This window comes from Cyphomyrmex costatus, unplaced genomic scaffold (genome assembly GCF_001594065.2).
Source record: "Cyphomyrmex costatus isolate MS0001 unplaced genomic scaffold, Ccosl1.0 scaffold323, whole genome shotgun sequence".
In the NCBI taxonomy this organism is placed as follows: Eukaryota; Metazoa; Arthropoda; class Insecta; order Hymenoptera; family Formicidae; genus Cyphomyrmex; species Cyphomyrmex costatus.
This window is the reverse complement of record NW_017277374.1, coordinates 1-26,933: the sequence shown is the minus strand read 5'-3', so window position 1 is coordinate 26,933 and position 26,933 is coordinate 1. Positions and strand designations below refer to the sequence as shown.

The following is a 26,933-nucleotide window of genomic DNA, read 5'->3' as shown; positions in this document are numbered from 1 at the left end:
GTAACAATTTTACTAGTTACTTTTAACGTTACTTTATGTAAGTTAGGTTCTTTGCTTTATTGTAGCTTTCTGCTGCTTGCATGTGTTTATACTTTGCGATACGAGTACATATTTCGTATCATGTAATGACAGTTGATACAACTTTGCAAGACGCAATATTCTGCATTATTTAATTTGTGAGTAATGATTTTGTAAATAATTTATTTGAGAATTTATATATATACATACATTTCAGTTTTTGACCTTTATTCTTCTACTAGAAGATATAACTCTAGCTCTTATATTTTTTTATATTTACTGCAAAAATCTGCATATAATATTGTATAAGTATAAAAAAAGTAACGAAAAAAATAACGACTCGTTATATTTTTTAGTAGGAACGGTAACGGGTTACTTTTGAAAATCATTAACGAGTAGCGGTAACGAAATACTTTTCAGGAAAAAGAACGGTAACGGTAAATAGTTATTTATATGAGGTAACGTTGCCAACCCTGTAAAAATCTAATCAGAAGCTATAACATTTATTTACTACATAGTGACAAAATCCATCTCATTAAGTTCAAGAATTTGTCATACCTATACGAAGAATTATACAGAAAGTATAAAATTAGACGTTTAATTAAATGAGTTTCATATAATTAGACGATAAATATGTATGCTAAATAGTATGACACATTGATTATATAATTACAAAATTGCTTCTAGTATCCGGTGGTAGTGTTCCTGTTAGAACGTCCCTCCTTCTCTATATTCGCGAATATGCTGGTTTTCGAGGCACGAAGGCGATGTGTCACGAGGGTGGTTGCGGTGCCTGCATTGTATGTGTAATATTCAAGGACAAAACGATAGCTGTGAATTCATGTCTTGTACCGGTACGGATCTGCAATGGGTATGTATATGTTTTAAAAAGTGTGATGTGTATTAAAAAAAAATTGATTATTTAAAAAAAAGTGATTTCTCTGATTATTACTTATTTGTGGAATGACACTATGCGCGATAGCGGAAATTCCTTCTTTGACAAACACACACACGCAAATAATTATTTGAAACGTTAAAATCTTTCCTTTTTTCATTTTTATTTATTTTGTTTCTTACCCAATTCTTTAAATCCTCAGATACTGAGAACATATAAATGTTAATTAATATTTCGTACCATATAATGTCGCAGATGGAATATTTACACGATTGAAGGTATAGGTAACAAAAGAGATGGTTATCATAAGATTCAAGCTATTCTTGCTTACAAAAATGGCTCGCAATGTGGATATTGCTCACCTGGCATGGTAATGAATATGTATAGGTACGGTTACTAAAATTTAATAATTAATTTATGGATATTGTTAAAAAAAGATGTTGAATTTTTGACAAATTACTCTCCTTCCTTTGTGATAAAAGTTTTCCTCAATTATTTAGCGTTAAAACAAATGTCTCATGCAAAAAAGTACTATTACGAAAATTTAATATACATAAAAATATATTAATAATTGAATTCCATTAATTATAACTGTCTGATAATATACAAACAAATTAAAAATTGTACTACTATGTATAGTTCAAGTAAAAATAATTCCAATTAAGGGGCTACACCATGAGGTTAGATCATGAAAGGGGTTAGACAATGAAAAAATAAACTATTTTTGAAAATTTGTTTTGTGAAAGTGATCAAGTAAAAATCAAGAATTTTTATTTTCACTACATGACATTTACTAAAGAAGTACGTAGGGATTTTCAGAAATACGCTTTTGTATAATATAAAAATGGTGAACATTAAAAGAAAAGTGTCACTTTTTTTTAAAAAATTATGAACGAAATGTTAACAACAATAATAGTTTTTAACTAATCACACAAAGTCGCTACGAAGACTTTCTGCAAAATTCAAGTTGAATAAATATAAAGTTACAATGTATACCGATTTGAAAAATGTCATTTTGAAAAAAACGCGTTTAAAGTTTTCCGATGTGCGCCGATAATGTGAGGACGCACTTCAAAGAATCAACTGTATCACTGTTGTAAATACGTCAAATTCATCATTCTCTAAATAGTGGGGTTATATTTTCACATGTATAAACTGTCATTCAAGCAAAAAATTTTTTTTTCAAAATTTCAAAGTGGTTTAACTCCTTAAGTACAAATGTATACTAATGGGGATTTTATGATTCAACCGTTTATTAAAAAGCAAGAACTCTTTGTTAATGAGTTTGTTGTTTGTAAATCATAGTCTTGGGTTTGAGGAAAGTTTATCTGCAGAGCAAATCGAAAATTCATTTGGTGGCAACATTTGTCGATGCACCGGTTATCGTGCAATTATTGATGCATTCAGGGTATTTGTCACAGATGCATCTCCATCAATGATGAAAGACATTCAAGACATTGAGGTGTATAAAATTTCTTCTTTATTTCAAAAAATCAATCTTCATTTTGATATTTTGTTTTTAATTATATTTTGTTCTGAGTATTTTGATTTTGTTATTAGAAAAATAAGAACTGTTTAAATATTTTTATATTAATAACTCTTTTTAAATCGTTTTCATTCTGTTTCAAATATGGCAAAATACTCTTTGTAGGAACTATACGATATTAAACCTTGCCCGATATCCGAAATGCCATATGTACCTATACTCTACGATAAGCAACATGTAAACACAATGTTGAGAATAAAGTTAGAGGATGCAATCTTCTACAAAGTTTATACGATTGAGGATCTTTTTTCGATATTTACAAACAATGCAAATGCCACGTATATGTTAAATGGAGGGAACACTGCTAATGGTAATTTTTCTATGTTAAACAATTCAGATACAAATTTAATATATATTCCCGTTCATTTGAATAATAAAAAATTGTGTCCCCCATTAAAATAAGTTGATTGTAATCAACATTGTAATTTATAATAAAGTAAACAAAAGATGTCTCAGATACATGTTTTAGTTACGGATAGTTTTCTTATCTGTGATGTACTAATGGTGCAATATTATTTTCTCATAAAAACAATATTGTTTTGTAAAGAAGCAAATTGCCTGATATGATAAAAATAATCATATTTAACTCACAAAATCTTTTGAATTAAAGAATCCACATTTAGATTCTATTATATCATTACTCTTATATTTCAACAATTAAGTGTAATGTGTTTAAATATAATTTTGATAATTATTCGCATTAATAATCTGTCACGACATAGAAATTTACCAAGCCTTTAAAAATACAAAAATTTATATTATTCTAAAGTATCCTACAATGTTAAATTCAACATTTATATATTAATACTTACATTCAACTAAATTTGAAAAGTAAAACTTCACGTATGCGCGTATATGATTTTGAAATTAAATTTTGCAGGTGTTTATCGTTCAACCAAGAAAGATATATACATTGATATAAACAACATTCCAAAAATGAATAACATTACAAAAACTGATTCGACTTTGGTACTAGGAGGAAATGTAACTCTTACCACGGCACTACAGGCATTCCAAAAATATTCAACAGAAACCGGATTTAAATATCTGGAACAATTGGCCGAGCATATGGAGATGATAGCAAATGTTCCCGTACGAAATATTGGCACCATAGCAGGGAATATAATGTTAAAATACGAGCACAGAGAGTTCCCATCCGATTTCTTTTTGATATTACAGACTGTCTGTACTGAATTATATATCATGAAAAGTCCCTCTCAGAAGCTAAGAGTATATCTGCCTGAATTTTTGAATCTTGACATGCACCATAAAGTAATTTACAGCGTTGTATTACCACAGCTTACTGACCAGTATATATACAGATTTTATAAAGTCATGCCTAGAGCCCAAAATGCTCGCACTCACGTCAACGCTGGCTTCCTGTTCAAACTCGATGCCGACGACAAAGTAACAGAATCTTTACAAATTTTTATATTATGTTATCATTAACTACTTATTCATATTGTAATTTTCTTCAAATATTATTTGTTTGCATTTATAATATTTTTCAAAAAGGTGTTGGAGCAGCCTAACATTATTTTCGGTGGCATCAATAAAGATTTTACGCACGCAATTAACACAGAAAAATTGTTGGTGGATAAGATTATTTTTTCATGTTCCCTGCTGAAGCAAGCCTTGGATGTCTTGCATGCCGAGCTGCAACCTGATCATGTTTTACCGGATTACTCACCAAAATTTCGCAAGACACTAGCCGAAGGATTATTTTATAGGTGTATATTAAGCATCAAACCAGAGAAAATACCTCCTTTTTATCTCAGTGGAGGCACCTTATTAGAACGTGATCTATCTACAGGTATGTACATATAAAATATCATAAATATTTTTAAAGATATATGTCCATTATAAGAATTTATATAAACTTTCGCAATTCATGCACGTAATATAAATATAATTCTTATAAGACGATGATTTATATAATTGAAATGTACATACATAAAAGACGTTAACTGCAAACATTTCAATTCGAGATTTAAGATTTCAATAGTATGGAGATCAAGTACTATATAAAGAAGCAAATTCAAATGCAGATTGGATAGATTTGTAATTAACATTGCTAAACATTCCAATATTTGGGAATTACAATTTATTTTATTACAAAAATATTAAATATATATGTATATATTATAATATTTATTAAACAAACACACATGGAGATACACATAAACATTTTTACGTACAGATATCTTAATTTATTCCTGGAGCAACAAGCTATGCTTTTCCATTTTTATTAAAAATATTTTTTAATGATCTTGATGATTTTAATAAATATTTTAGAAAAAATATTTTTTTAATTTTAATAAGTATTGTCACTGGGACAGTCCAAACAAATTTTATCAAATGTTAATTAAATTAAGAAAATGATTGATTGCATTCAAACTAAATTTTTTGGATTAAACGGAACAGTTTTATTAAGAATGATCCCGTACAAAATATAGTACAAAATTGTCACATAAAATGACTTTAAGACATGTTTAAGTTGCAAAAAAACATTATATGTCCAATTTTACATACTTATTGTTTTCTGAGAAATTGCTTTAATAAAGTAAACAAAAGTTTCGAGCTCAACTAAAAATTCTCCTCTCTATATATTGCATGAATAAATTAATTTATGTATACATAAGTTTTAATGTATTCTAATTATGCAAAATTGATTATACGAAGAAATATAATCTTCCTAGGTCAAAAATTCTACGAAACGAATGTAGACATATGGCCAGTGACTAAACCTATGCCAAAATTAGAATCTATTGCACTGACATCAGGCGAAGCCCAATATTGTGATGATCTGCCAACATTTCCTGGAGAAGTGTTTTGTGCTTTTGTCGTCACAAATATCGCTAAAGGTTACATCAGTGGGATAGATGCTAAACAGGCTCTTCACATGAAGGGTGTAGTGGATTTTTTCAAAGTCGATGACATACCAGGAGAAAATCTGTGTATTTCGGCTGTTAACGGGATGATGTCATTGCCAGAGGACGAGTTACTGTTCGCTGACAAGGATGTTTCGTATGCCGGCCAACCTGTCGGTGTAATTGTCGCGGAGACGCATAATTTAGCGATTGAAGCTGCAAAATTGGTTCAAATTAAATATAAAGAATCTTCGAAAACAAAGCCGGTATTAAGTATTGAGGATGCTATTAATGCAAATGATAAAACTAGAATCAGGCAATGTGTCAACATTCCAGCAAAGAGGAAAGGTAAAAACTGTGAAAGAACGACATTTATTTAATTAAATTGTTTTCTTTTGTTATAATTATCTTTAAAAAATAGCAGTAAATGTATCTTTATGTTTTGAAAAAAGAATAAAATAGGCTGTACATTTGCAATCATGTGAAATAGTACATGCAAGTACTGATAGCAACTATTGGAAGTGGTAATTACTCAGTTTAGGCAAGTTATCTCTAATGATTTGGCCTTGGCATTTATTGTCCAAAACAATCTACTGAATGATTTTCAGAAATTTTAGTCGTTACCTGTTAAAATTAATTAATCATAAAACACTGAAGATAAAAAGATAAGATAAAAAGTAAATATTCCTTTTTACAATACACAGTTCCAACTCAGATAGAGCACAAAACTGAACTCATCAACAAATCAAAAGATCAGCTATTAGAAAAAAAGCAACACTATGTGACCGACCGTATACTTATTAAGCTCTTTTCATGATCTCTTTTAGAGTGACATAACAATTCTTAAATTTATATACAATTTTTTAATTAATTTTAATTCTTACAATTATTAATAATAATGAGACTCAATAATTAAAAACAATAGAAATTAGATAGGCTACAAGTCTGGGCTAGGATGTGCTATTTAATATAAACAAAATATAATTTACAAAAATTACAAACATAACTTTTCTACTCTCATCGGGTCATCATCAGAGTAAAAAACATTTAAACTAGATTCTTTTCTACATAAAGTTAAAAATAATAGGTTTAATAGAACCTCATAATTCATAAAATCTATTAAAATAAGCATGTAGAATATTTTAAAACTTTATATTTCATGTTTGAGATGTTGTTATATATTTAAACATATACTTCAGAACATATTTATGAAGAACACGATAGAGAACTTATTTCATTTAAAATTTCTATACATATTCCGGTTATGTTAGTTCATAAATTTGAGAACAAACTTTTATTATACAATATTTTAAATTTTGAATTTAATATTAAGTGATACATGTCGAGACGAATATCATTCCATTTGAATTCTTTCAACTTCTATAAAGAATCGAAAATCATCGGTCTTCATCTGACATAGAAAACGCCACCCACGGTTAAATTGATAACATAAATAAATAGATTTTTTTAAACTATATATATAACTTTGGTTTAAACTATTTTTCCAATAAACTAATAAAAACTTTCTGAGATAATCAGCTGTTCCAGGACATTTATTACGCACTGTATAATGTACTATATATATTCTGCAATGGGAAAAGGTTTTCCTCTCAGCCTATCTCTCCATAAAGAACAAAACGTGTCTTATAATTGCAGTCCACATACTTTTTTGACTTCTCGTAATAAGGAGCTACATTTAAAAACTTGTCAAGGGCGGTTGGGAAGGTGCCCTCGCGACATCAACAGAGATAAAACTTCGCCAAAGTGAACGGTTATCTTAAAAATAAAGATAATATATGAAAAAAGAGAAATATTTGTTATTGTTTTACAGAAAAAGGTGTTCATGAAATAAAGGGAGCCTTTCGATCTGGTGGTCAATATCACTACTCCATGGAGACTCAATCCTGCGTATGCGTTCCTACGGAAGACGGTATTGACGTGTATCCATCGTCACAATGGATGGATCTTATTCAAGTATCGATCGCGACTTGCCTTAATGTTAAACATAACAGGTAACTCACTAATCATGTCAACCTTGTGTACTACCATAAATGTCGAATTAGTTACATCGTTAAAATAATTATATCAATTGTTTTATTATAATTTATACTACAAATTATGTAAAATTCCAAGAATGATATTATATAAGGTGTTTGGAATTTAAATAACCAATCTTTGGTAGCGTGTTGAGGATCGATAAACTAAGAAAAAAATATCTTCTATAGAGATATGCTAATTTTTGTTTTGTTTTGGAGAAGATCGCAAAAAAGGAAAAATTATTTTTTTTTTTGCGATTTACATTATATTCATTTATTCGTTTAATATTGTTCAATTTGTGGATCTCTTACAGTAATACAAGCATTGCATTTAGTACAAACAACTCGTGTTACAGACAAAAACTAATCTGTTGATATTTGATGTACTGCAGCCTCGATGCAATTTTGCAATGTTCTCTTAAAACTATGGTTACACGGTCCGTGATCTTGCATGGCTCGTAATCCGTTTTGGCTCGCCTAGGTTTGTCATAGGATCATTCTTAAAATTGATATTAAAAAAGTCAATATTGAGGATCACGCGGCACGCTGTGGAATCCATAGTTCGCGATCCATGATCTGTGGCTCGTTGACTCGCCGAAAATTATCGGTAACTTATCGGTCACGAGTCAAAGAGATTCGCTAGACCTCGCGTCTGCTTATGCCTTGGCTGCATGAAGAAAAGAATAAACTGTCACGCCGTGCGACAGTAGTGTTGTAAAAAACGTAAAATAATGTATATAGCTGCACAGACTAGCTATCTTTGTTTGTTCGTTTTCTATTTAAAAATGCAAAAATAGTACAAGGTGTGATTCGAGATGCATAAAGAGTATGATGTATTCTTTTATTCTTCCTTATTATTCGATAAATAACTAGGACAAATGATGCATCATGCGTTTTATGCGTAAATCAAAACGTATAATGCACTTTAATTTACTTATATTACTCTTTGCAAGAACTGCGTTTAACAGAATATATGTTTTGCAATTGCTCAAAGTATCTTTAGCACTGATTAAACTACTATTTTAGATCTAGAGAAATAATTCTATGTTAACAAAAAGAAATCGTTACATTTGCAAAATTAAGCATTCTGCAGAATGCGACCGTTGATGAGTTCAACAGCGCAACGTTCCTGTCGGCTTATAAAAACCTTTGACTCGTGAAACTTACTGCTAATTTCCGAAAACGATGGATCGCGATAGCAAGTCGTCCCGGTCTCAGAACGCGTAGAGCTCTGCCGAGCCATGGCGAGCCATGACGAGCCACGAGCTGTGTAATTCTAGCTTAAGTTAATTAACAACAAATAAACTTCCTACTTTAGGACCTCCTTCACACAACACACACACACACACACACACTACTATACGTACCAACACAACTCTGCTCTCTCACTCGCCTTTAATTATTGGATTTTATGCATATTAATTTGGAAAGCCCGTAAAAAGATTATGTTTGAATAGAATAAAGTTAGCAGCAATAACGTGTGCGAATTTAATTTTTCTAGAATCAATGTGTATGTAAGACGACTTGGTGGTTCTTACGGATCGAAAATCTCACGCAACGCGCAAATTTCATGCGCTTGCGCATTGGCATGTTATCTACTGGATCGTCCAGCACGATTCATTATGACGATGGAGAGCAATATGCTATCGATTGGCAAGAGATGTCCTATGCGTCAAGAATATGAGATTAAAGTAAACGATGACGGAGTTATACAGTCTCTCGACTCGCAACACTGGAGCGAGTGTGGTTCTAGTCCTAACGAACCACATTCTGGCATAATAGCTCACTACTTACAAAAGTATTGAAATATAACATGTAGAGTAAACAAAAATTTAAGGGGACAACCTGATATAAGACGCCGAAAAGACAACGACTTTCGCGAATTTTTTCTCAGTAACTATTAAACAATATCAATACTAAATTTTAGAGTTGTTTTGTGACATCTATAGACAATACAAAAATATATTCTTTATTTAAAAAGGACGTCATTTTATATTGTTATATTTTAATATGTTCATATCTCTGCGCAGCTGGAGTTGTTATTTTATGTAACGGCTATTGGATCTAATTCCTATCTGAAATAAAAAATCAAAATTTTTTATTAATCTTCAAGAAATTTTATCCTAAAAAACTAAAAAGACCAAGACAGAATTACGGAAATTGTATAAGTTTAAAGAAAAAATACAATTTTTACGAGAAATTTTCGACTTCTTTATGAAAAAACAATTTAGTTTAGTTACATTTTTCTAAAAACGTTTTTAGAAACTCATCGATTTATCGAAATACTTTGAATTTTGATTTGTTACTTCAGAAACTATATTTTCATAAGTTTTATTACCGATTTATTTCAAAATTCAAAAATTTTGAATTTTTAAGTCAGGTTCCCCCCTTAGATAATTTTTATGACACAGTAATGTATTATACCAAAACGCATTTCTAATTATTACAATTTGTCTATTAGATTTTATGTACACAATATTGTAAAAACCGAGAGGCAAAATTTTAAACAGAAATATCGTATATTGTATTAAACTATTTTTATTTTATATTGAACAAGATTTAGAAAAATATTTAAACATAACGAAAACATGTCACATTAATAATGTGAATAAAAAAATTATTTTAGTTTATTTCGACAAAGAAGATTTCAATAATTATTTAAATCAAATTTGAAAACAATTTATTGCGATTGATTTTACTTCTTTAATTAAAAAACATAAACAATGTTTTGTCATTATAGTAGCTGCTACTTAATTGATAATTGGAATATTAGAGGATATGAAGTCATAACCGGTACACCATCAAACACGTTTTGTCGAGCATCAGGATTTACGGAAGGATTAGCCATGATTGAGAATATGATGGAGCACATTGCGATAGTGGCGAATAAGGATCCGATTGCAGTCAGATTAGCGAATATGAATGATAATGATAAATCCGTATTAGATAATATAATACAAAAGATGTTGAATATGACCTACTACATAAAGAGACAGATCTCTATTTGGGAGTACAACAGAGACAATCGCTGGAAAAAAAAGGGAATTGCAATGGTACCGATGAAGTATTGGACAACATATGTAGGACAATTCAATACAATATTATCGGTCTGCGCTCGCGACGGTTCGGTATGCGTGACACTTAGCGGAATTGAAATTAATCAAGGCATAAATACGAAGGTATGAAAATGCAGTGAATTATTCAAATGAGTTGTGTCATGCTTTTCATTCAATTATCAATAATGGAAAATAATGGAAAATTGTATTAAAAAATCCTTCACTTTCAAGTTTTCTATTTAAAAAAATTAAAATAAAAAATTGTGATATGAGAGATTTCTATGATTTTAATCACTTCTATTTCTAGATACACATATTTCCTGTATTTTAAATAGCAAAAGATTAAATTTAATATGTAAAATGTTTCAAATATCTGCCAATATAAAAATTATTTCTGTATACTAGATCGCACAAATAGCAGCTCATACACTAGGAATTGATATCGAATTAATTTCCGTTAAACAAAGCAACAATTCAGCGGCACCAAACATGTCAGAAACAGGACACAACGTTACTATAGATACCTGTGGATACGTAAGAAATCAATGTCTCCTTCACTGTAGAAAACGCGATGTCATACATTACATATACATGTATAACAAAGAATTTGATGATGGTACCGATTATTGCACCATTTTTTTCAGGCAACGATTCAAGTTTGCACACAAATTTTAAAGAGACTCGAGCCAATTAAAAAAAAAATGGAAAATCCGAAGTGGCAGGATGTCATCTTTAAAGCGTTTCAAGAAGGCATTGATTTATACACACGTTATAGGTGAACTAAATAAATCGTATTTGATACATCGATCATATACTATACTATATGTCACACAGTTTCTTAAATTGACACATTCTATCACACAAAGTTGTAAAGCACTTTAACAAATTTTCAGAAACATTTTACATCCGTCAAGAAAAAACACTCCTTATCTTTAGCATGAAACAAGCTACAATAAGCTGTAAAAAAGTGCGATTTATTAGCCCTTTTTGTTATCATTATGATATGCAGCGTAGTTATCATGTATTTTCAGAATTATTTAAATAGATAAATAGATTTAAACTCTGTGTATTTTTAGAGTGAGATAACATTTCTTAAAATGCTATACGCATAACTAATTATTATATAATACATTCCATTTACCTTGGCAGCTTGACCCTCAGCGGGTCAATGGAAGATACGTTGAAGCCTTACCCTGTTTACGGTGTTACCATTGCCGAAATAGAAATCGATGTGCTGACCGGTCAGCATATTATTAGGAGAGTTGATTTGATGGTCGATGCTGGTCAAAGCTTGAATCCAGAAATCGATGTCGGTCAGGTGCAAGGGGCTTTCGTGATGGGAATGGGATACTGGACTTCGGAGAATCTGGTGTATGATACTGAAACAGGATTATTAATAAATAACAGATCATGGGTAAATTAACTTTTGTCAAATTTCGATTCTCATAATACGTCAAGACTACTTCTCTTTACCGAGATGGTCCAAAGTATATAGAGTTAAAATAAAACAGTAATGAATATGTGGATAGGCTATGAGCCAACGTTAGATGTTATTGTTAATTATTTAGTTAAAATTCAGATAAACAACACAAATGTTTCGATCCATATCTGGTCATTATCAATGCGACAATATTAAAGTTAAATACTTTGTAATTATTATCCTAATATAATTCAAAATACACAGGCCCACAAAAAAACTTTTTTTTTGTGGGCCTGTGATATTTTTTCTTGTGAAAATATTTAAATGTGTAGTAATTAAACCAATATTAAGTTAAGATTACATTTCTAAAAAGCTAATACGAATCCTGACTAATACGCTGTATCTAGACAACTATTTTTACAAAACTATATTTTTGCAATACAAAAGGTTATGGAACTAAATCAGAATAATAATAATTATTATTATTAAAAAAGAAATCAATTGTTTTTCAAATCGACGGTCCAACACAAATCGTAATTTTATAATTATTAAATTTTAATATCAGGAGACGCGGTAGTGTTTCCGATCATGTTTATCGTCATATTGATAATAATCCAGGAGTCAAAACATTTGTGTGTTGTTTATCTGCATTTTAAATAAGTAATTAACAATAACATATAGCTTTGACTCGTAGTCTTATATATATTTATTAATGTTTTATTTTACAATAATAATTGAGACCATTCTTCATTTCTGTTATTCATAATTAAATTATCTGTAATGTTGTAGAATTATATGCCACCAGGAGCAAAAGATATTCCTGAAGATTTCCGCGTATACTTACGTCAAAAAACTATCAATAAAGATGGTGTCTACGGTTCACAAAGTAAGACCAAAATTCTTCCATTCAAATTACTTTTCACTATAAAAAATAAAAACTTGAATATATTATACGTATTTGCATAAAGTTGATAATTTTGTTATAGAAAAAGCTTTTCTTTTAGAAAAAGCATTAAATGAACATGAATTTAATTAATTTAGGCTATATTCTATTTGTTATTTTAAATAAAGTATTTCAAGCGTATTGATTGGCTACAAACAAGAGAAGTTTCCGCATTTATTTATCTCATGATCAATGAATAAACCCAAAATCTTTGTCGTACGACAAATGTAATACCAATTTTACAAGCGTGCGCTTCAATAATTTATTTAATTTAAATAAAATAGACAATATAAAAAAATATTAAAATAAAGAAGGTCTTAATTCTTTAATGTTCTGGAATTAGTAATACTAATTTTGAAAACATCTTTGCAGCAATCAATGAACCACCGCTTTGTATGAGTTTTGTAATTCCGATAGCGATCCGCTCAGCATTGGATTCTGCTAGAAGAGATTCAGAAAATGTGGATCTATGGTTTCAACTGGGTAAGTTTTAACCAGAGATACATATTCATTTTGTTGACATTCAACATACAAGACGAACTTGATAATATGTATTAATTTTTACATTCCTTGAACCAACTACTAATTATTGAATTGCCATTATATTCTACTTAAATGTCATGCTTGTATTTAAAAAACGTTTTTTAAATATTTTTCTAATGTAATCTTTTCTTTCGCTCTTTTTTGTTTAAAATGAATCGAATGGGCAATTTAAAAAGAAATGTGTTTTCAAATTTTATAGTCTCTTATTCTCTAGACCGTTTTTTGAATGCTATATTATATGAATAATATCTTGTTCGCATTATTACGATTTACGATGTATATAACTCGAAATTTTTAATTTTATATTAAAATAACTAAATATACATTATTCTACATAATTAATTTAAATTTTCATAATTTTCTTTACAAATCGTTTTTATAGATTATTATACATGTGTATACATTTTTTCTTTTAGAACACTACCATAATATTTCGATTTATATTCATGTATCATTTGTAATGTTTGTAGATGGACCGTGTACAACCGAAAATATACTTCTAACTAGTTTGACTAGCAGAGACCAAATGTTGATAGAAAAAAAATAGAAATAGAAAGCATTCTCATGTAATCCTGCATTTAAAATAAGTTTTATCTTTAGTTAGTTGGTTCATTTCTATCTAAATAAAGTTATTCAAATATTTTGTAAAACAAAGGATAAAATTTATGAATTTATATGTTTTATATTTATGTAAAACTGTTATGGTTAATTATGGAATTATAATAATTAAATTAAGTTTTAAAATTGCTAAGATGTGTCTTCTCATTTCTACAAGTTTTGAGTAAATTTTCTCCATTAAGCTTTTTTAACAATACGCTACCGTACATATTTAAATAATATACATTACGCATGCAAGTGAGCTAGATCAATGAGTTTTAAATTAAGCTTTTTTAGTCTCTTGTTATGTCTCTTGATACAAAACGCATATAATGTTCTTCTTTCGCATTTTTGTTCCAACAATAACCAAACTCAATTTGAATTCGATTGTGAATTATTTTTTCTGTTATCTTTAATTAAGAATCCGTACTTTTTTATATTGGAATCTATGTTACAATCTACAAGTAGTCTGACAGAAAATACAGAAAAAATTTGCAATCCCACTAATAATTATTTTATATTTATACAATAAAAATAAATATTGATGCAGCGAATTAGATGGTAAAATATGACATGACGTTTTTAATTGACCGCTACAGCCAATTTTGGTTGTGTTAGCCTAATCGCAATGTTTGCTAATATACACACTAATGAATAAACTATCGCAAAAATTGCAAAATAGTACAATATTTTTCGACTTAATTCAGTTTACCCACGGATAATAAGTAATGCGATATCAATTAATAAAGATTTCCGCATAGACTCATGTTTGCTCGTTGGATCGCAAAAATTGCAAAATGTTAGAGAACATTTATACTCGGTTTGGTTCGTGCTGCCGTTATGCTGTCGTTGTTTTAATTGTCAAACACCATGTATAATTTGTAATGTTTTCAGACAAACTTGAAACTGTGTATTACAGAACGTACTCTTAGTTTAATCAACAAATATGACATGGTACTTTGGTATCAGACATGAAAATCGTTTGCTAAAAAATCGATATTTAAAGTAAATTCTATTACTTATTGTATTTTTAATTACTGCCTACCAGAAATAAATTTAAATATGTTAAGTATATAAAAATACATATAAAGTATATGTAGAACGTTTTATAAAATTTAAAAATACTTTTACAAATAAATTCAAGGCACAACAAATCTATCTGTCTTATTTGACACTATTTATAAGTTGTAAACATTTTTGTATACCATTGCGAATAAAACCAACGTTCAATGTGACCAGAGAAAGTGTTTACTGATAGTCAATAAGAAGACGCGTGAACCTTTGACTCGTGAAACTTACTGCTAATTTCCGAAAACGATGGATCGCGATAGCATGTCGTCCCGGTCTCAGAACGCGTAGAGCTCTGCCGAGCCATGGCGAGCCATGACGAGCCACGAGCTGTGTAATTCTAGCTTAAGTTAATTAACAACAAATAAACTTCCTACTTTAGGACCTCCTTCACACAACACACACACACACACACACACACACACACACACACACACACACACACTACTATACGTACCAACACAACTCTGCTCTCTCACTCGCCTTTAATTATTGGATTTTATGCATATTAATTTGGAAAGCCCGTAAAAAGATTATGTTTGAATAGAATAAAGTTAGCAGCAATAACGTGTGCGAATTTAATTTTTCTAGAATCAATGTGTATGTAAGACGACTTGGTGGTTCTTACGGATCGAAAATCTCACGCAACGCGCAAATTTCATGCGCTTGCGCATTGGCATGTTATCTACTGGATCGTCCAGCACGATTCATTATGACGATGGAGAGCAATATGCTATCGATTGGCAAGAGATGTCCTATGCGTCAAGAATATGAGATTAAAGTAAACGATGACGGAGTTATACAGTCTCTCGACTCGCAACACTGGAGCGAGTGTGGTTCTAGTCCTAACGAACCACATTCTGGCATAATAGCTCACTACTTACAAAAGTATTGAAATATAACATGTAGAGTAAACAAAAATTTAAGGGGACAACCTGATATAAGACGCCGAAAAGACAACGACTTTCGCGAATTTTTTCTCAGTAACTATTAAACAATATCAATACTAAATTTTAGAGTTGTTTTGTGACATCTATAGACAATACAAAAATATATTCTTTATTTAAAAAGGACGTCATTTTATATTGTTATATTTTAATATGTTCATATCTCTGCGCAGCTGGAGTTGTTATTTTATGTAACGGCTATTGGATCTAATTCCTATCTAAAATAAAAAATCAAAATTTTTTATTAATCTTCATGAAATTTTATCCTAAAAAACTAATAAGACCAAGACAGAATTACGGAAATTGTATAAGTTTAAAGAAAAAATACAATTTTTACGAGAAATTTTCGACTTCTTTATGAAAAAACAATTTAGTTTAGTTACATTTTTCTAAAAACGTTTTTAGAAACTCATCGATTTATTGAAAAACTCTGAATTTTGATTTGTTACTTCAGAAACTATATTTTCATAAGTTTTATTACCGATTTATTTAAAAATTCAAAAATTTTGAATTTTTAAGTCAGGTTCCCCCCTTAGATAATTTATGATACAGTAATGTATTATACTAAAACGCATTTCTAATTATTACAATTTGTCTATTAAATTTTATGTACACAATATTGTAAAAACCGAGAGGCAAAATTTTAAACAGAAATATCGTATATTGTATTAAACTATTTTTATTTTATATTGAACAAGATTTAGAAAAATATTTAAACATAACGAAAACATGTCACATTAATAATGTGAATAAAAAAATTATTTTAGTTTATTTCGACAAAGAAGATTTCAATAATTATTTAAATCAAATTTGAAAACAATTTATTGCGATTGATTTTACTTCTTTAATTAAAAAACATAAACAATGTTTTGTCATTATAGTAGCTGCTACTTAATTGATAATTGGAATATTAGAGGATATGAAGTCATAACCGGTACACCATCAAACACGTTTTGTCGAGCATCAGGATTTACGGAAGGATTAGCCATGATTGAGAATATGATGGAGCACATTGCGATAGTGGCGAATAAGGATCCGATTGCAGTCAGATTAGCGAATATGAATGATAATGATAAATCCGTATTAGATAATATAATACAAAACATTTGTTACAGTGAAGTCGTAAAACCCACTATTCTGTCATTCCCCAGTAAATAAAGATAACGTATTTTCTGACACCGCTGTTGCACACGGAGTCTCGGTTTTGATCCCGGGACTTTTTTTTAACAATTAAATCTTGCAATTTGTAATTGTTATATACAATTTTTAAGCCGATCTTAATCATTCAATATAAAAAAATTATTTATTATACTTAATTATATTTATTGCAAAAATGAGGGAATAAAAAACAATGCTTTTATATAAAATAAAAAATTTATTTATGAACAAAAATATATATTTGCAAATAGAGTTTACCGTAATACTTATCTTTATGGTAGTATCTATATAATAATATGCTTTCTCTTTTGCTTTTAATTTTATAGCTATAATAATTTGTGTATACAAAAATTATAAATATTTTGTCATTAGAAGTGTGAACTATGTAAAAAAATCTTGCGTTAATTAATTAAGAGTGTGGCCTGCTTTCTTATCCGCAAAATTTAATAACAGCAATACTGCATAAATCAAAAAATAGCTGTAGGATTAATGAGTTATTCAATTAAATGGAACATTAAAATATTCAAAAAATATCATTGTAATGTATAACATAAATGTAAATGTTAATATATTGTTTATATATACGGTAAAAATGTAATATAAAATTTAAAAAATAATGTAATAAAGCAATAAAATTAAAAAAAAAAATTTGTACAATATTTCTTTCCGTGTAAATATACAAAAAAATCATTCTAACAATATCTATTATGTGTATATGTAAACATCTTAATGAGTTTGTCTACAATATTTATATTATTTAACTTACGTTTGAGTTTTGCTAGACACAAAGATTTAATAATTTCGTGCACAATGTGCATCATTTTAAAAAAATTAAAAAAAAAATTTTAAATATCTGTAATAATTTCAAATATCTATAAGTTATGAAGAACTTTATCTCGCCCGGGTGTCACAGGAAACGAGATTTCAAGCATCATTCCGTAAGAGCATTCTAAGTTGGAATACGCATATTTATAAAATATTATATAATAATAAGATAATATTTTACAATTTACAATCATTCACATATAATTCCTGATGTTTGTTTTATGAATATGTATTACGTAAAACGCATGGTTCCAAGTAAATCAGCAAGTATATGACATGTTTTAAAAGCAGAAATAAGAACAACATATGCTGCATTAAACCGATATTTAAAATAAATTCTACATTTAATAGAGTCATTTTTATTTGCTGTATGCTTGAAGTAAACAAATCTTCAGTATATAAAAATATATATACAAAGTATATAATAATTGTATGTTTTATAATATATAGATGTACATTATGAAAAAATTCAAGGCATAACATATCCATGTATCCTATTTGACATTGTTAACCAGATAAAAACGTCTCCGTATATTATTGTGAACAGAACTGCGTGTTCGTTATGTCAGGAAAGATGTGTTTACATACTGACAGTCAGTAATGAGATGCGTGAACGTAAGGATGTGTAATGATGATTGTTGAAATTGTAACAAGAGAATTATAGTGAAACACGTACAAAAACGTTTGTAACTCGAAAAGAAGGTAAAATAAAAACGTTCGTCATTTCACATATAGCAATTATTGCGAGGAATATTGCTAAGGCTTCGGTAGTCTAATTGGCGCACTTGCGCGTAAAACAAGCGATCCAGGTTCAACTCCTAGCCGAGGTAATATTTTTCGCAATAACAAGAATTATTATTTTCAGATTTTAATATAGTTTTATATCGATACAAGATGCCAAAAGAGCATCAATTAATTATTAAATTGTTAATTAATTTAGTTCGTGATAATATAGCGGTTGTTTACTAGAGTTGCGTTTCAAAACCGACAATCGTTCGGAGCTCAAAGATTACACATATTACTATATAAATTCACGCAAAATTATATATAAGCAACTAAAAATCCAAACTAGACTGTTATAGGCTTTGTATTCGTATTAGTTACGTTGTAAAATAAAATTTTTCACAATAAGAATAATTTTCCAGATTTAGTATTTTCAGATTATTAGAGTTGCGTTTCAAGACCAACGATTGTTCGGCGCGCAATTTGGGGGGACTACGTATATTAGTTAATTATTAATTTAATTTAATTCGTGATAGTACCGCTGTAGTTTATATGTAAGCAATTAAAAGATTCAAGCTACACTGTTATAGGCTTCGTATTTGTATTAGTTATGTTCTTACATTAACGATCTTTAGTATTGAATATTGTTTATTTACGCGCCTGAAAGAAAATGTTTATCATTACACATATATACCTGTTATTGCGAGGAATATATATGTTACTACGGCTTCGGTAGTCTAATTGGCTAGGACATTTGCGCGTAAAGCAAAGTATCCGTGTTCGACTAGCGGCCGAGATAATATTTTTCGCAATAAGAATAATTTTCCAGATTGATAGTATTTTCAAATTACTAGAGTTGCCTTTCAAGACCGACGATTGTTCGGCGCGCAATTTGGGGGGACTACGCGTATATAAATAGTTAATTATTAATTTAATTTAATTCGTGATAGAGAGTACGCGGTAGTTTATATGTAAGCGATTGAAAGATTTAAGCTAGATTGTTATTGGCTTCGTATTTGTATTAGTTATGTTCTTCATTAACGGTCTTTAATATTAAATAATGTAAAATAAATGTTTATATGAATATTTTAAATTATTTTTACGTTCATTTCTAACGTTATGTCCAATCAAGACAATATGAAACTTTATATTAAAAAAATATAAATAATACATATAAACATAATATGTAATACAAATAATAAATAAAGAATTTAAATTAAAAATGTGCTCCATTTATTGATCGATTTTGTGTAAAATAAACTTTTATTGAAAATTTGCTTTAATAAAACGTGTGAAAATTTCCATCATTTTATATTAATATACGTATGCTTGTGTTCTCATAAAAGGGAGTATATTTTTAAACAGTATGATTTGTAATCGTATTAAAAAACACAAATCTAGATTCGCAATCTTAAATGCTTTAAGATGCCGTAAGTTGTAAATGACGATATCGGACAGAGAACTTAAGCTATTAAGTCGTAAAAATTGAGTTTATCAAATTCGATTAATTGTAATGATTAAAATCTAAATAATTCGCAAAAATAATTTAAAGACAGAAATTAATGTCACATAACCGCTTATGGTTTACGGCTTACGATCTCTTAAAGCAATGTTGTGAAACAAAATTTGCACAAACATACACTTCATAACGATATTTCTACGTACAGTCTAGCACTGCTGGATAATTATTATTAGCCAATAAAGATTGTAATATCTAACAATCAAAATTCTGCTGAACTTTAGGTAACGTTCCTATAGTGCCTTACAGAGAGTGTTCCTATAAATTCGCCGTATCTTTAGACAAGGAAAAGTTAGTCATAATCTGACACGAACAACGAGTAAAAATGGAAACGGCAAAAGTGTAAGTTTTTGAAAAAATTTATGGGACATTAAAACTATGCGTTATAAATAGTTAAAATAAATTTTTGTTATTAATAAAAATAATTATATTGAAAATTATGAACGCGTTAATATTGAGAATGACCTGATTGAGATATCGGTAATCAAAAGGTATGTTATAATAAACTTTATTTGCTGTTAAACAATTCACCATCATGACTTTGCTCTCGGCTCGTTTTTCTATTTTTAACATTTTAATCTCTTTTCAAATATTTAGGCCTTTTTACATTGTTAAATGAATTTGATACTAATATTAATTCTAAAAGATTCAATATTTATTATTTTAACACGGATGTTTTAAAATATTCTTTGTCTATTTATATTTTTACAATTCAATGTAAATAATTTAGAACATAATTCCCACAAAATACCAGCAATACCTTCTTCACTAAAGATAACATTAAAATGTGATCTAATCTGATATATGTTTAGTTCCAGCAACAACATTATTCAATTTACAATTAACGGAAAACAATATACGGGTATGTATTCGTTGCATTAAATGTGATATTAAAGAAATGAGAATTTTCGATTATAATAATTATGTTATTAAAGTGCTAAGTAATATAAAATAGTACACAAAGAAATCCAAAATATATTATAAAAATCTAATCAGAAGCTATATATAATATTTATTTACTGTATAGTGACAAACGCCAAACATTACGTGATATTCTTCGCAATATAGAATATTAGAATATATTATCAGATTTAGATTGACTCTTATTCGCCATTCTCAACGTATTAATTATTGACAAAATCCATCTCATTAAGTTCAAGAATTTGTCATATACGAAGAATTATACAGAAAGTATAAAATTTGACATTTAATTAAATGAGTTTCATATAATTAGACGATAAATATGTATGCTAAATAGTATGACACATTGATTATATAATTACAAAATTGCTTCTAGTATCCGGTGGTAGCATTCCTGTTAGAACGTCCCTCCTTCTCTATATTCGCGAATATGCTGGTTTTCGAGGCACAAAGGCGATGTGTCACGAGGGTGGTTGCGGTGCCTGCATTGTATGTGTAATATTCAAGGACAAAACGATAGCTGTGAATTCATGTCTTGTACCGGTACGGATCTGCAATGGGTATGTATATATGTATTAAAAAGTGTGATGTGTATTAAAAAGAAATTGATTATTTAAAAAAAAGTGATTTCTCTGATTATTACTTATTTGTGTAATGACACTATGCGCGATAGCGGAAATTTCTTCTTTGGCACACGACACACACACACACACACACACACACACAAACACACACACACACACACAAGCAAATAATTATTCGAAACGTTAAAAAAAATTATTGGCTCTTTCTCTTATCTTTAATCAATTTGTTAAAATCTTTCTTTTCTTCATGTTTATTTATTTTGTTTCTTATTGAAATACTTTAATTCCTGAGTATACTGAGCACATATAAATGTTAATTAATATTTCGTACCATATAATGTCGCAGATGGAATATTTACACGATTGAAGGTATAGGTACCAAAAGAGAGGGTTACCATAAGATTCAAGCTGTTCTTGCTGACAAAAATGGCTCGCAATGCGGTTATTGCTCACCTGGCATGGTAATGAATATGTATAGGTACGTTTTACTAAAATTTATTAATTAATAGATAATGTTTAAAAAAAATGTTGAATGTTTGACAAATTATTCTTCTTCCTTTGTGATAAATGTTTTTCCGAATTATTTAGCGTTAAAACAAATGTCGCTTTCCAAAAAGTACTATTAAGAAAAATTAATATACATAAAAATATTAATAATTGAATTCCTTTAATTATAACTGTCTGATAATAAACAAACAAATTAAAATTATGTATAAAAATAGTACTGCTATGTATAGTTCAAGTAAAAATAATTCCAATTAAGGGGCTACACCACTTTAGACCATGAAAAAATAAACTATTTTTGAAAAGTTTCTTTTGTGAAAGTGATCAAGTAAAAATCAAGAATTTTTATTTTCTCTACATGACATTTACTAAAGAAGTACGTAGGGATTTTCAGAAATATGCTTTTGTATATTATAAAAATGGTGAACATTAAAAAAAAAGTGTCACTTTTTGCTAAAAAATTTTGAACGAAATGTTAACAACAATAATAGTTTTTAACTAATCACACAAAGTCGCTACGAAGACTTTCTGCAAAATTCAAGTGAATTGAATAAATATAAAGTTACAATGTATTTGAAAAATGTTATTTTGAAAAAAACGCGTTTAAAGTTTTCCGATGTGCGCCGATAATGTGAGGACGCACTTCAAAGAATCAACTTTATCATTGTTGTAAATACGTCAAAGTCATCATTCTCTAAATAGTGGGGTTATATTTTCACATGTATAAACTGTCATTCAAGCAAAAAAATTTTTTTTTATCTTTTCAAAATTTCAAAGTGGTTTAACTCCTTAAGTACAAATGTATACTAATGGGGATTTTATGATTCAACCGTTTATTAAAAAGCAAGAACTCTTTGTTAATGAGTTTGTTGTTTGTAAATCATAGTCTTGGGTTTGAGGAAAGTTTATCTGCAGAGCAAATCGAAAATTCATTTGGTGGCAACATTTGTCGATGCACCGGTTATCGTGCAATTATTGATGCGTTCAGGGTATTTGTCACAGATGCATCTCCATCAATGATGAAAGACATTCAAGACATTGAGGTGTATAAAATTTCTTCTTTATTTCAAAAAATCAATCTTCATTTTGATATTTTGTTTTTAATTATATTTTGTTCTGAGTATTTTGATTTTGTTATTAGAAAAATAAGAACTGTTTAAATATTTTTATATTAATAACTCTTTTTAAATCGTTTTCATTCTGTTTCAAATATGGCAAAATACTCTTTGTAGGAACTATACGATATTAAACCTTGCCCGATATCCGAAATGCCATATGTACCTATACTCTACGATAAGCAACATGTAAACACAATGTTGAGAATAAAGTTAGAGGATGCAATCTTCTACAAAGTTCATACGATTGAGGATCTTTTTTCGATATTCACAAACAATGCAAATGCCACGTATATGTTAAATGGAGGGAATACTGCTAATGGTAATATTTCTATGTTAGATAATACAGATACAAATTCATTATTAAAACATCGTTATCTTAAATAATAAATAGATAAAAAATTGTATCCCATTAAAATAAGTTGATTTTAATAAACATTATAATTTATAATGAAGTAAACAAAAAGATGTCTCAGATACATGTTTTAGTTACTGATAGTTTTCTTATCTGTGATGCACTAATGGTGCAATATTATTTTACCATAAAAATAATATTGTACCGTAAAGAAGCAAATTCCCTGATATGATAAAAATAATCATATTTACCTCACAAAATCTTTTGAATTAAAGAATCCACAATTAGATTCTATTATTACGTTACTCTTATATTTCAACATAATTTGATAATAATTCGCATTAATGATCTGTCACGACATAGAAATTTACCAAGATTTTAAAAATACAAAAATTTATATTATTCTAAAGGTGTCCTACAATGTTAAATTCAAAATTTATATTAATATTTTAATATTCAACTAAATTTGAAAAGTAAGACTTCACGTATGCGTATGATTTTGAAATTAAATTTTGCAGGTGTTTATCGTTCGAGCAAGAAAGATATATACATTGATATAAACAACATTCCAGACATGAGTAACATTACCAAAACTGATTCGACTTTGGTACTAGGAGGAAATGTAACCCTTACCACGGCACTACAGACATTCCAAAAATATTCAACGGAAACTGGATTTAAATATCTAGAACAATTGGTCGATCATATAGAGATGATAGCAAATGTTCCCGTACGAAATATTGCCACCATAGCAGGGAATTTAATGTTAAAATACGAGCACAAAGAGTTCCCATCCGATTTGTTTTTGATATTAGAGACTCTCGGTACTGAGGTACACATCTTGAAAAGTCCCTCTGATAAGCAAAGTATATATTTGTCGGAATTTTTTAATCTCAACATGCACCATAAAGTTATTTATAGCGTTGTGTTACCACAGCTTACTGACCAGCACATATACAGATTCTATAAGGTCATGCCTAGAGCTCAGAATGCTCGCGCTCACGTCAACGCCGGCTTCCTCTTCAAACTCGATGCCGATGACAAAGTAACAGAATCTTTACAAATTGTATTATGTTATCATTATAACTACTTATTCATATTATAATTTTCTTCAAGTATTATTTGTTTATATTTATAATATTTTTTAAAAAGGTGTTGGAGCAGCCTAACATTATTTTCGGTGGCATCAATAAAGATTTTACGCACGCAATTAACACAGAAAAATTGTTGGTGGATAAAATTATTTTTTCATCTTCCCTGCTGAAGCAAACCTTGGATGTCTTGCATGCCGAACTGCAACCTGATCATGTTTTACCGGATTACTCACCAGAATTTCGCAAGACACTAGCCGAAGGATTATTTTACAGGTGTATATTAAGCATCAAACCAGAGAAAATACCTCCTTTTTATCTCAGTGGAGGCACCATATTAAAACGTGGTCTCTCTATAGGTATGTACATATAAAATATCCTGATTATTTTTAAAAGTATATGTCCATTATAAGAATTTATGTAAACTTTCGCAATTCATGCACGTAATATAAATACATATAATTCTTATAAGGCGATAATATATATAATTGAAATATACATATAAATGATGTTAACTGCAAATATTTCAATTCGAGGATTGAGATTTCAATAGTATGGAGATCAAGTACTATATGTAGAAAAAAGCAAATTCAAATACAGTTTGGATAGATTTGCAATTAACTTTGCTAAAATGTACATTCCAATATTTGGGAATTACAATCTATTTTATAACAAATATATTAAATATTATAATATTTATTAAATGAGCACCCATGGAGATTCACATAAACATTTTTACTTACAGATACCTTAATTTATTCCTGGAGCAACAAGCTATGCTTTCTCATTTTTATTAAAAATATTTTTTATAGATCTTGCTGTTTTTAATAAATATTTTAGAAGAAATATTTTTTTTAATTTAATAAGTATTGTCACTGGGATATACCAAACAAATTTTATTAAATTTTAATTAAATTAAGAAAAATAATTGATTGCATTCAAGCTAAATTTTTTTAATTAAACGGAACAGTTTTATTAAGAATTATCCCGTACAAAATATAGTACAAAATTGTCACATAAAATGACTTTAAGATATGTTTAAGTTGCAAAAAAACATTGTATGTCCAATTTTCGATACTTATTGTTTTCTAAAAAATTGCTTTAATAAAGTAAACAAAAGTTTCGAGCTCAATTAAAAATTCTCTTCTCTATATATTGCATGAATAAATTAATATATGTATACAAAAGCTTTTAGTGTATTCTAATTATTGATTAACGAAATTGTGTATATGAAGAAATATAATCTTCCTAGGTCACCAATTCTACGAAACGAATGTAGACATATGGCCAGTGACTAAGCCTATGCCAAAGTTAGAATCTATTGCACAGACATCAGGCAAAGCCCAATATTGTGATGATCTGCTACCATTTCCTAGAGAAGTGTTTTGTGCTTTTGTCGTCACAAATATCGCTAAAGGTTACATCAGTGGGATAGATGCTAAACAGGCTCTTCACATGAAGGGTGTAGTGGATTTTTTCAAAGCCGATGACATACCAGGAGAAAATCTGTGTATTTCGGCTGTTAACGGGATGATGTCATTGCCAGAGGACGAGTTACTGTTCGCTGACAAGGATGTTTCGTATGCCGGCCAACCTGTCGGTGTAATTGTCGCGGAGACGCATAATTTAGCGATTGAAGCTGCAAAATTGGTTCAAATTAAATATAAAGAATCTTCGAAAACAAAGCCGGTATTAAGTATTGAGGATGCTATTAATGCAAATGATAAAACTAGAATCAGGCAAAGTGTCAACATTCCAGCAAAGAGGAAAGGTAAAAACTGTGAAAGAACGACATTTATTTAATTAAATTTTTTTTCTTTTGTTATAATTATCTTTAAAAAATAGCAGTAAATGTATCTTTATGTTTTGAAAAAAAAATAAAATAGGCTGTACATTTGCAATCATGCGAAATAGTACATGCAAGTACTGATAGCAACTATTGGAAGTGGTAATTACTCAGTTTAGGCAAGTTATCTCTAATGATTTGGCCTTGGCATTTATTGTTCAAAACAATCTACTGAATGATTTTCAGAAATTTTAGTCGTTACCTGTTAAAATTAATTGATCATAAAACACTGAAGATGAAAAGATAAGATAAAAAGTAAATATTCCTTTTTACAATACACAGTTCCAACCCAGATAGAGCACAAAACTGAACTCATCAACAAATCAAAAGATCAGCTATTAGAAAAAAAGCAA

General features: G+C 29.1%; 3 protein-coding genes across 3 annotated transcripts; all 3 read left to right on the top strand.

The window, feature by feature from the left end:
- The first annotated feature begins 785 nt into the window (after positions 1-785).
- LOC108775820 (xanthine dehydrogenase/oxidase) lies at positions 786-13,874 on the top strand. Its single transcript, XM_018542265.1, has 16 exons — positions 786-889; positions 1,169-1,300; positions 2,198-2,375; positions 2,565-2,769; positions 3,340-3,866; positions 3,975-4,272; positions 5,159-5,686; positions 7,167-7,341; positions 8,867-9,163; positions 10,106-10,544; positions 10,827-10,955; positions 11,066-11,196; positions 11,571-11,835; positions 12,631-12,727; positions 13,157-13,267; positions 13,798-13,874. The coding sequence occupies exons 1-16, from the start codon at positions 786-788 to the stop codon at positions 13,872-13,874; spliced, it is 3,693 nt and encodes a 1,230-aa protein (XP_018397767.1).
- Positions 13,875-15,695: 1,821 nt separating this feature from the next.
- LOC108775816 (uncharacterized) lies at positions 15,696-17,097 on the top strand. The gene is made up of 2 exons (XM_018542262.1): positions 15,696-15,880; positions 16,821-17,097. Exons 1-2 carry the CDS (start codon positions 15,705-15,707, stop codon positions 17,095-17,097), a joined length of 453 nt encoding a protein of 150 aa, XP_018397764.1. The 5' UTR covers positions 15,696-15,704.
- A 4,429-nt stretch (positions 17,098-21,526) lies between these two features.
- LOC108775815 (xanthine dehydrogenase 2) lies at positions 21,527-26,505 on the top strand (the record flags this gene model as incomplete). The annotated part of the gene is made up of 7 exons (XM_018542261.1): positions 21,527-21,645; positions 22,016-22,147; positions 23,060-23,216; positions 23,406-23,610; positions 24,162-24,688; positions 24,796-25,093; positions 25,987-26,505. Coding segments are annotated over exons 1-7 (1,942 nt in total), but the record flags the coding sequence as incomplete, so codon positions are not given.
- Positions 26,506-26,933: the final 428 nt, after the last annotated feature.

Excerpts from the sequence above, each read along its gene's own strand:
- LOC108775816 (XM_018542262.1), top strand. The coding sequence starts at position 15,705 with ATGACGATGGAGAGCAATATGCTATCGATTGGCAAGAGATGTCCTATG. Across the intron at positions 15,881-16,820 it reads ATAGCTCACTACTTACAAAA|TAGCTGCTACTTAATTGATA; the intron begins GTATTGAAATAT and ends TTGTCATTATAG.
- LOC108775820 (XM_018542265.1), top strand. The coding sequence starts at position 786 with ATGTGTCACGAGGGTGGTTGCGGTGCCTGCATTGTATGTGTAATATTC. Across the intron at positions 11,197-11,570 it reads GATTTATACACACGTTATAG|CTTGACCCTCAGCGGGTCAA; the intron begins GTGAACTAAATA and ends TTACCTTGGCAG. Across the intron at positions 11,836-12,630 it reads TAATAAATAACAGATCATGG|AATTATATGCCACCAGGAGC; the intron begins GTAAATTAACTT and ends GTAATGTTGTAG.